Consider the following 9,596-nt stretch of genomic DNA (forward strand, 5'->3'; position numbering starts at 1 on the left):
AGAACGTACATGCTTCATAAGTTCACCCTCCCTTCAGGAAGTTGTGGTGTTTTCTTTAAAGAAAAACTATTGATTTGTTTCTTGATATGTCATCTCTCCCTTCAGATAAATGCCATATCAAAACCAACAAGTACTTTGTTTGCTACTGTCAGTATTAAGAAGAGGCAAACAAGATACTGGGCGTTATTAAAACAGACACATTATAATCATCAAGGAGGTGATCAGGATGCAAGAACTAATGAAAATGTAATACTTGACTCCAACGTACATTGTGGAACTGTGGCCTTACCAGTTCCTGATGGTTACTTGCAGGTTCCTTTGTGTATCCATATGGGGAGAGAATGAGCTGTCCAAAAGAATGAATAGTCAAGAAGCACAAAATATCACTTTTTCTGTTTTCAATCAATCTAGCCACAGCTTTAGTTTCAGGTTCTGATTCTACCTCAGGCCCACAGTAAGTTGAACTGGAACAGTTATGAGATGTACCAACACCTATACAGGAAATCAGAGGCAAATCAAAATAATTATGTATTTTGAGAGAACAGTGAAGTTTCTATGAGAGTCTGAGAATGGGGAACTATATGGTTCACACAGGGTTGATAAAAGAATACTGATCTGTTAACTTCTAACTCCAATGTAAGTAAAGATTAAAAGCAGATGCTAGGTTGATGTGAAAGAGTTTGGGGGTCATAAACCTTCTCCAAGTGGTGAACTGTCTATGTCACAAAAACACTGCTGTCATTTTTGTGCCCCTCCAAAACTGTCACCCTTCCAAAAATTGCACAAGAGGGTGAGGAACTCTGTACCTTGGAGAAGTAGTGTCTTCAGGTTAACACTGAGCAGTCAAGTTACATTTGGGCTGTCTCAGGTCTCCAGTCTCTTCCATAATCAGACTACAGGATGCAGACTACTCATGGGACATAATGCTTCACTTCTACTAGTCAGGAAAGGAAACCATGAGGAATCACTGAAAACTGTAGTCTAACCTAGAATTCTGTCCCACAGAGAAGAATGCAAGCATGAGTCATCCAAACCATAACTTCCAAGTGGCTCCACAGTAGCATAACTGAATTCAACCACTTGGGTTTTAGGCTCAAATTGTTTGATATTTGGAAAAGTTGGCTGCAAGACAAAGGTTCCATGGGGAAAATATTAATCTATCTTCACTAGATGGATATCCCAATAGTATAATGAGAGTGAAATTAATTATTTTTAAACCTTGGATTAACCAAAGGAACCAAAAGGAGAATCATTTCCACTTTTCAGATATTTTTTCCTACCCTCCATTTCATAAAAAATCAGGGCTCTTGTGGAATTTATACTGGAGCCCAGCCTTCCGCCAAGAGAATATGGTACAGCACAAGTGAGGAGATCTCCTGAAGTAAGAGAGAAGTAGTGGGGGAAGTAAAATATATAAAAGGGAATCAGTTGAGGGTAGGCCCTGTTTTTCAGAGGTGCATGAGCAATTTTACACCTACAAATAACTGCCCTTGCATGTTTGCAGCTGTAATTCTCAGCAGCACAAATACTGCAGTCTAAGAAGATTTCTGCCTAGAACTAATGATTGTACCTGCAGTAGACTGGAGGCATGGTTATTTAAGAAGCAAAATGCTACCTGCAAAATCAGATGCTATGTTAGGGCCAAATTGAAAATCAGGACTTAGATATTTTTACAAGTTAGCATCTAGTTATAAGTCTCTCTTGATGGAACCAAAAATGTGCGTTTTCTACCTTACAACTTTTAGAGTAAGAGATATACATAGCTCAGAGGCTGTTCCATCTCCTTCGTATATTTTTCCCTCTAGTCCTGTATCAAATCTCAAGTACTTAAAACTTACCACCCCAGGAGGAATTAAAGTTACGATTAAGGTCTGTCCCAAAGCAGGTGCCATTCATATGGGAAGAACGGGATTTCCTCCAGAGACGTGCCTGAACAGAAATTGCATCATTGTGTTATAACATAACTGAAACAAGAGAATAATGATCAAAGCAACATCCTATATAAACCCCTAGCACTTTAATCCTGCCATTCTGAAAAACACCTCCATTCAATGCAACTGCTGTGCGTGATGCATTTCTAAAGAGTGAGTAGGGAACGTGCTTTACCTCTCTTTTCAAGTTGGCACCTTTTATACACGGTACAATAGGAGACAACTGAACTGTGGTACAGCAACTTCCCCTGCCATTCCCTTTCAGCAGGGCAGATGACCCTGTTCTAAAGCAAATGCCAGATTACAGGAGGTGTTTTACTGTCCAAGATTGATTCTATTCAGACCCAGGTTTTGTCAGGGATACAATAAAAGACATGTTGGAGGGGGGTGGGGTTTGCCAGTCAATGCTCCTATCACTCCCCAGTTCCTTGCCTCCCCTGACATTATACCCCCTGCCCAAGCTTAGTCATTGAGTTCCAGCGCACAGTATGCACAGTCTGTGCATGCTTCTCCAGAGAGCCACCTGCACAACAGAGTGGAGAGAGCGGAGCTCTCCAAATGCTGATGTTGCAATGTCTGATTTTGGAAAGCTTCAGGCTGAAAGACAGATTCAACTCAACAAGGAGACAGACAGGATATAGGCTGGGGCAGATGAGCCTACAGGGCCCTGCTAAGGTCTTGAGTTCAATAAGAATTCAGAAGGGGTTTCACTCGATTCAAAAAAGGGAGCTACCCTTTTAACTCTCCACATTACCCACAATACCCAGAAAAGAAATGGGTATAAGAGGATATGCATTTGGGAGGATACATATAGTTGAAGAGTCCAGTAATAATCTTCTGTCCTTAAAAGACACCCTTCCTGCTCAGGTGTCCAGTGATGTGCTGTTGCTTCTCTGGAGGGAATGTGTAGTACTGCATTCTACATTTCAAAGTATTGTGGTCATTCCCAGACAACAGGAAAAAAATGGATTCTGGATCCTTGAAGCTAGTGCCTTTACTGTTGATCTGTATCCCTCTGGGTGTATCTACACATACAATTAAGGCAGAGCAATAAACTCTACCACAATTCATGCTGGACTCAGCTGCTCCCAGGTTCAGTGTCTACACATGCGCCTGAGACCACAGCACTTTGAGCCAGGGCAGAGCAGCTCTAGGCTGGCAGGGGGTCCAGGCAGGCTAGTCCCAGGCTCCAGATGGTGATGTCGGGTGGTGGAGGGGCTGGCTGGGGCATGAGGGTGCTATAGTGTGGGGCTAGGCGGCAGACAGTCCCCTACGCTTTAGCTCCCTTGTGCCCGAACCAGCCACTGTCATTGTCTACACATCTATTTCAGCACAGGTAAGTACTCTGCTGTAAGATAGTACTGTCTCTGACAGTACTATCTTATGGCAGAGTTAATTAGTTTACTGCACCCTAATACTGGCACATGTGTAGATGATGACACTTTATTGTGGAGCTAATTAGTCTACACAGCAGTAAAGCACATGTGTAGATGCACCCTCTGAGCTCAAAGGAGTGCTGATTTCCTGAGGAGGTAGTACCTTTTGTCCCATGGATGAGTAGTTATGTGTAACAGTTGTATCACTCTCTTCCAGCAAGAGAGAGGCTTTGACAATTCTGCCTCTATGTACAAAAACTCACCTGCATGTGTAGACTTTGCTGCTGACTATGCCCTCCAGAAGTATAAAATGAACATTTTGCTAGTTCTTGATTTATCCTTGCACAATTAACAGACAGATTTTCCTGCTCTTGGGTTTTCTTTACTTACTGTGGTCCAAGAATAGATATACCCATCAATATTGAGAACAGGCAGGACGTACAAGTCCAAGTTCTGGAGAAAGCTGCTTATCTTTGTATCAGTTCTGTAATTTTGCAGAATCTGAAAAGAAAGAGCACAAAAGACTTGCATCAGACAACCTGGCATTAATCAATTAAGATCATACACATATTAGTTTAGATCTAGCACAGAAGAATCAGATGGTCTTGGATCCCAAGTGGTAACCCCAATTTCACTTGCCCATCAAGCACACTAAGACATCTACTGCAACCTCAAACACATTTCAGACATGGCAATCTATTAAATTACATGTATAATTCACTCTACTACTTTTATTGTTGTAAGCTGCACAGATAAGCAGGAGCTTTAGGACAGCTATACACAAAAAGTTAAGGAATCTCTATATACTACATCTTCTAGTATTCTACCCTTAGGAGCTTAAATTGTTCCACGTGGCCTGCTGGCTCTGGGATACACACAAAAAACTTGATCTATAGCCTGCTACAATAAATGGCAATCTTCCCATTCACTTCAATGGAGTTTGGATCAGGCCCAAATTGAGAGGACAAGGTGCCAACCACCAAGCCATTGTATGAACTTGGGCCTCCAAACCTGCACAAATAGTAAATGTCACCTATCACTAAGAGTGAAAGCATAGAGCTTTCTCTTAAAGAGCAGATGATAAGAACTGAAGTATCCAGTTTTATGTCCTTTTTATTACTGAAAACAGGAAAAGAATGACTCACTTCTTTCACAAACCACTGGCAGAAGGCTGGAGAGATCCATTCTATGGCATGAATCCCACAATCCATCCAAATGATCTTCTTGGCTTTATTTGTTGGTTGACTGATCTAAGGAGTGTAAAAAGTGATCAATAGGAAAACTTATATTACAATAAAACAGCCCAGCATATTACAGGATACGAAACGTGTTCTTTGGTATACTTCTGAGCCATCCAAGATCATTGCTATTACAGATTTCATTATGACAGGCTTTCCTCCCTGATAACCCAGTCTCAGTATAATCCCAGAACAAAAATTTTAAAGTGCCTGTTGAACAAAGAGTGTCAATAAAGCCATTTTTTATCGATATATAATAGTCATATGCTGGACTGTTTGTTCATACTTAGATGTTCTTTGGAAGTAGACATGCAGAAAAAGAAAGTCTAATTTTACTTGGCATTGGAGACAGATTAGATAATACCCAAGCAAATGATTAAAACTGTCATTTTGCCATGACTTCTTGAACAAATTGTCATGAAACAGTCACAGTAGAAAGGTGGTGTTTAAATCAGGCAGCCCCTCTACTAGAGAAGCAGCTATGACATATACAGTTACACAAGGTTGATTATGGTCTCTCCACTATATAATATTTTAGCCACACCTGGTGTCTTCACATTGTAACAGTGATCTCAAAGATTTTTTATAATTGTCTGAGTGATAGCAGGCATCTCTAATATATCATCTAAAAGCAAAAACATCTCCTGTTTTTTTCAGTGAACCTGGACAAGAATCCTTTTAGAGAAGGTTTGAACCTTGACATTTACCACTCCAAGGGTGCATCTACACAAGAGGCTTTTTACTGTTGGCAAAAACCAGGATGCCTCCACTACAGTGCTGTAGCAACACACTCCCTTATTATACTATGTTGCTATGGTGACATAGCAGCCAAAAATAACCGTGTGCAGCCAGCATGGTGCAGTACAGGCCATTACTGCACCATTATTTAGTACTTCCAAAGGGAAGTGCTAAATGACGGCACAGTAACAAAGGCACCATATGGCCATATGTAGACGTGCCCCCAGTTTATGAAGATGCCCTTTATTTTTAAAAACAGAACCTCACTCACCTTAAGATAATACATTGGCCGTTTTTCATATGTTGTTCCTAGATAATGCTGAGTCACCAGTTCCCTGTTGCTTTCCTTTATCTGATACATCCAATGATAAATCTGAAACAGTCAAAAGGACATGCTGCCGTTAACAGGGAGTTCCTTGTGCTCTTTCCCCCCATTTCCAGATATAAATTTTTTTATGTTGCTTATACAATATTTTACTCTGTGCATAGTTCAGGCTGTGATAGTACTTTGCACAAGAGGAAAGTATTTCACTTGCATCAAAAAAAAAATCCAGGCTGGGCTTGTGTCACTGCAGGACAAGACAAGCAATCCTTTGTACCCTAGCCAACATTGTTGATCCACGGGCCCCTTTCTATTGACTTCAATGGGCACTGGATCATTCCACCAAATCCTAACACCGCCTTTAAATCCATCCTTCCATTCAGATTATTATTAGTTTTAACCATATTTCAACTGAACAGCAGTTCTCCACAATGCAACCAACAAACCAAAAAATGCAAGTGTTTACTGAGTTCTCTCCCTCATCTTCTACATCTGCAATACCATAAGGCTGTTTTTGCAAGTACCCTCTAATCAGACTGTAACACAGATATGTGAGCAACAGGCCAGTTGACTCTTTCCTCTAACTCTGATTTTGTTTAAGTCTTTTCTAAAAGCTGACTACTTCCACAGAAGGGAAGCAAACCTCCAGATGTGGAAAAACAGGAAGTTTTTCCTCTCTGGTTTTCTGAGTACATCTCATTCCTTCTATGTTATAATCTCATCAAGACAGGAACAGCCTTCAGTTTATTGGTGTTCTATTAAGTACGAAGCTTTTCAGAGCTTAATTAGTGCATTTTTTTTCCATAATCACAACTGAAAGCTAACTCCATGAAGTAGCTTGCTTGCCCTCAGCCAGCTCACTGGTTGCTTCAGACAAAAACACAGGCTTTAACCCCATCACAGCCACTGCCAAATTAGCAGCAACTTTTGGCAGCAGTTTCTGCTCTGCTGAATGCTGGCTAGAGAGAAGTGAGAGAAACAGAGACCTCTAAAGCCATTTCAACATCTCTGTCCTTCTATTCTGATGCAGAAATAGCTTTCCTGCTCAAGACACAGACCCCAATTGGAGGGATACTTTTGCAGGAAAAAGCATGTGTAGTATGCAGGTAAATATGGCAAATAATTGTCATAATAATGAAAAGGCATATTTAAATATGACAATATGAACTAGAAGTTACAAACATTGGCTTGATACCAGTAACATTATTTGGACCCTTGTGATCTATCAGTCACGCAGAGCATTTACCTTATGGAGAATCAAAAACAAAGAACGAAATTCTGGCTCCACTGGGAGTCAGACTTGGGTACCTCCTCACCTCTTCCATTGGATGATAAACAGTATAGTTATAACCTTCAAGAGCTCTCCAGAAACTGCTGTTTTCCTTCTGTATACCACTGTCAAGTTGTTCCTGTACATCGTTTATTTGGACTCTGAAGACAAAAAGAGAAAAAGTTGTCTAACGATAACTAAAGATAGATTTTGGTTGATACTTTGCCTGATGCCTTGTTCTGATAAAGCAGGATCTTTGCCTTTGCACCAGGGACTCCCTCAAACCTGTGGCTCTTCTGGCCACTAGGCAGAGTAACAGCAACAACAATTATTATATCAGGCCAATATTCTGAAATTTAACATGTTTGTGGAATTTTCCATAATGAAGTTCAATTTTTGAACAGAAAAATACTATGATGAAAATTACTGAAAATATTCATTGAAGATTTTAAGATTTTTTTCTTTTTAGCTGTAGCATTGGATGAATTTTTTGGTGATCAAACCTTGTTGACATGCTGAAATTTCATCACTTTAAATAAACAGTAAAACAAAATTATATACGCACTATATTATTAGTGTGGGGTTGTTTTTGTTTTCATCTGTCATGACTAGAGTGGTGCTTTATTTGCTAGACATGTTACCAAGTTTTCTCACTTAAACTAAGCACCATCCCCCACAAACCTGGGGAGCATATATTAAAGGGCAAGCTGAATTTCTGACTAGGAGAGAAGAACCCTGCTTTGATTCCTGATCTACAGGAGTTGCATTTCTATTCAGGCAGCTGAGGGAGTCAATTAACTTAATGGCTTATTGTATTTCACTGGTCATATTAAGGATTGTCTCTCCTTTTTAATTGCCTTGATGTTCCACTAATCAAGCCAACCTTTCTTAGGGTAATTTTACTGTCCGGTAGTTCTCTTTATCTCTCTCCTCCTATTTCACGACCTTGGAGAGACTTTAGCTCATTTCAAAATCATAGATCCACCCATGGAGACCAGTTTTCAGCTACAGCTAGGGTTTCAGCAGAGTCATCTGAAAATTAGACTCCCTGCTTTACACAACCATATCTCTGGAAGAATCTTTTCCCCTTCATGCTGCCTTTCAAAACACGGTGTTTATTATATTTTAGAGTGTGTTGTATGGTTATTCTGGAATATGATTGTTCTGAATCCATCAGTGTACAGACCTAAGTCAGTGTCAAATGAATCTGACACAAGACTTCTTTTGGCTCCACAGTGGTCTTTGAACTAGATACCAGTTTCATGGAATTATTTGAACCTGCAAACTCTGTAACTGTGATAAAACTGTGTGTAAATGCTCTTAGTAAAATTATTACAAAAGCAGAATAAACTCCACTTGTTGATTTCAAGCCCTGAGAGCATGAGTAAGTAGCCTGTTCTGCTGATGTTAATGCTGACTGCCATTTAAAGCCTGGGAGAGTTATTTCAGCTAAGTTTTATTTTGAGATCTGATGGTTACCCACATCTAAAGCTCAAAGTATAATTTAGGCAGTACAAAATCACATAAACCAAAACTCATGGGAGCCAAATCCAAAAACAAACACACACACACAAAAGATTATCAGAGTTGTGTTAAACTAAAATCTGTGAGTTGGATACAACCTGAATAATAAGGATTCCTAAGAATAATATGCCAGTTATATGTCCATCATTACATAGCCCTAAGTGGGCTTCCTGCATACCAAATACCTTCAGAGAAAGGCTCCTCCTCAAAAACTGTTTTAAAGAAATCAAATTAAATGCTGTTTCTCATAGGATACAGATGCAATTTTTCAGCCTTCCCTTATTTAGGACTGCCTTTTGTGCACTCCACAAAATATGGGCACACATAATTATGAGTGCAAAGGCAGAGACCAGCTTTAGAAAATCTGGTCCAAAATTATTATTTGACCATAAATTTGCTATAAATATATATTCCAGGTGCTAGATTGTTTGTGTAGCAGCATCCATATCCCATCTCTCCCTACCTGTTGTTGACAAGGCATTGTTACTTACTTACCAAAGAGAACTTGACAGACAGGATATTAGAGATTGCCCTGTCAAGTGAATGGCTTCAGAGTGGCCCTTAATCCTCTTTCAAAGTATCTTTGATTAGCAAGTGTCACTGGAGCTGGGCTGTCATCAATAAGTCTATACAGCATTTGCCATCCTAGTGCTGGATGGCTATAGAGATGTAATTCTTCTATGAAATATTATAGCTATTGGATCTTTTTCAATTTTGCCTGGGGTGTGTGACAGTTTGGGATACGTGTCTTTGCTCAGTTACAAATTCCATTTGGCTTTATGAACACTATTTGTACTTGTAACTTTCACTGAGAATTAGATCATCCATTTTGAAGCTGGACCCCAGCACATAGGAACAAAGTATGCCTGGACAGATGTGAGAAAGCAGTAAAAGGGATCACCAGCCTCAGATGGACCACACCTACTTGACAACTAGGTTTCTGCCCACAGGGCTTTTGCCTCTGGTTGGACATGGCTGGACAGATACAATTTCTCCAAATGACCACCTAACTCAGAGAGGAGAGCCTGCTTTCTTCAAACCAAAGGATGCCAGTCCATCACAAGAAGTAGAAAACAGCTGGAAAAGTGAGAGCAGTAAAGGCTTTGCCTCCCTTGCAAGGACATCCACCAAATCCAAGGATTCTCAGAATGGTTGTGTCCAGATGTCAATTCTTTTACTTAGACCTGTACAACTACT

At 40.1% G+C, this 9,596-nt stretch overlaps 1 protein-coding gene across 1 annotated transcript in view; it reads right to left on the minus strand.

Moving 5' to 3' along the window:
* Positions 1–7,389, minus strand: part of CPO (carboxypeptidase O) — a 9,588-nt gene extending 2,199 nt beyond the window's left edge. The window contains exons 1-7 of the mRNA XM_014522674.1: positions 7,379–7,389; positions 6,922–7,036; positions 5,555–5,656; positions 4,453–4,557; positions 3,698–3,808; positions 1,839–1,929; positions 290–492 (exon numbers count right to left, since the gene is read on the minus strand). Coding sequence (XP_014378160.1) covers positions 290–492; positions 1,839–1,929; positions 3,698–3,808; positions 4,453–4,557; positions 5,555–5,656; positions 6,922–7,036; positions 7,379–7,389 — 738 coding nt within the window. The remainder of the gene's footprint in view (positions 1–289; positions 493–1,838; positions 1,930–3,697; positions 3,809–4,452; positions 4,558–5,554; positions 5,657–6,921; positions 7,037–7,378) is intronic.
* Between the last annotated feature and the right edge of the window lie 2,207 nt (positions 7,390–9,596).

This window comes from Alligator sinensis, unplaced genomic scaffold, assembly GCF_000455745.1.
Source record: "Alligator sinensis unplaced genomic scaffold, ASM45574v1 scaffold372_1, whole genome shotgun sequence".
Taxonomy (NCBI): Eukaryota; Metazoa; Chordata; order Crocodylia; family Alligatoridae; genus Alligator; species Alligator sinensis.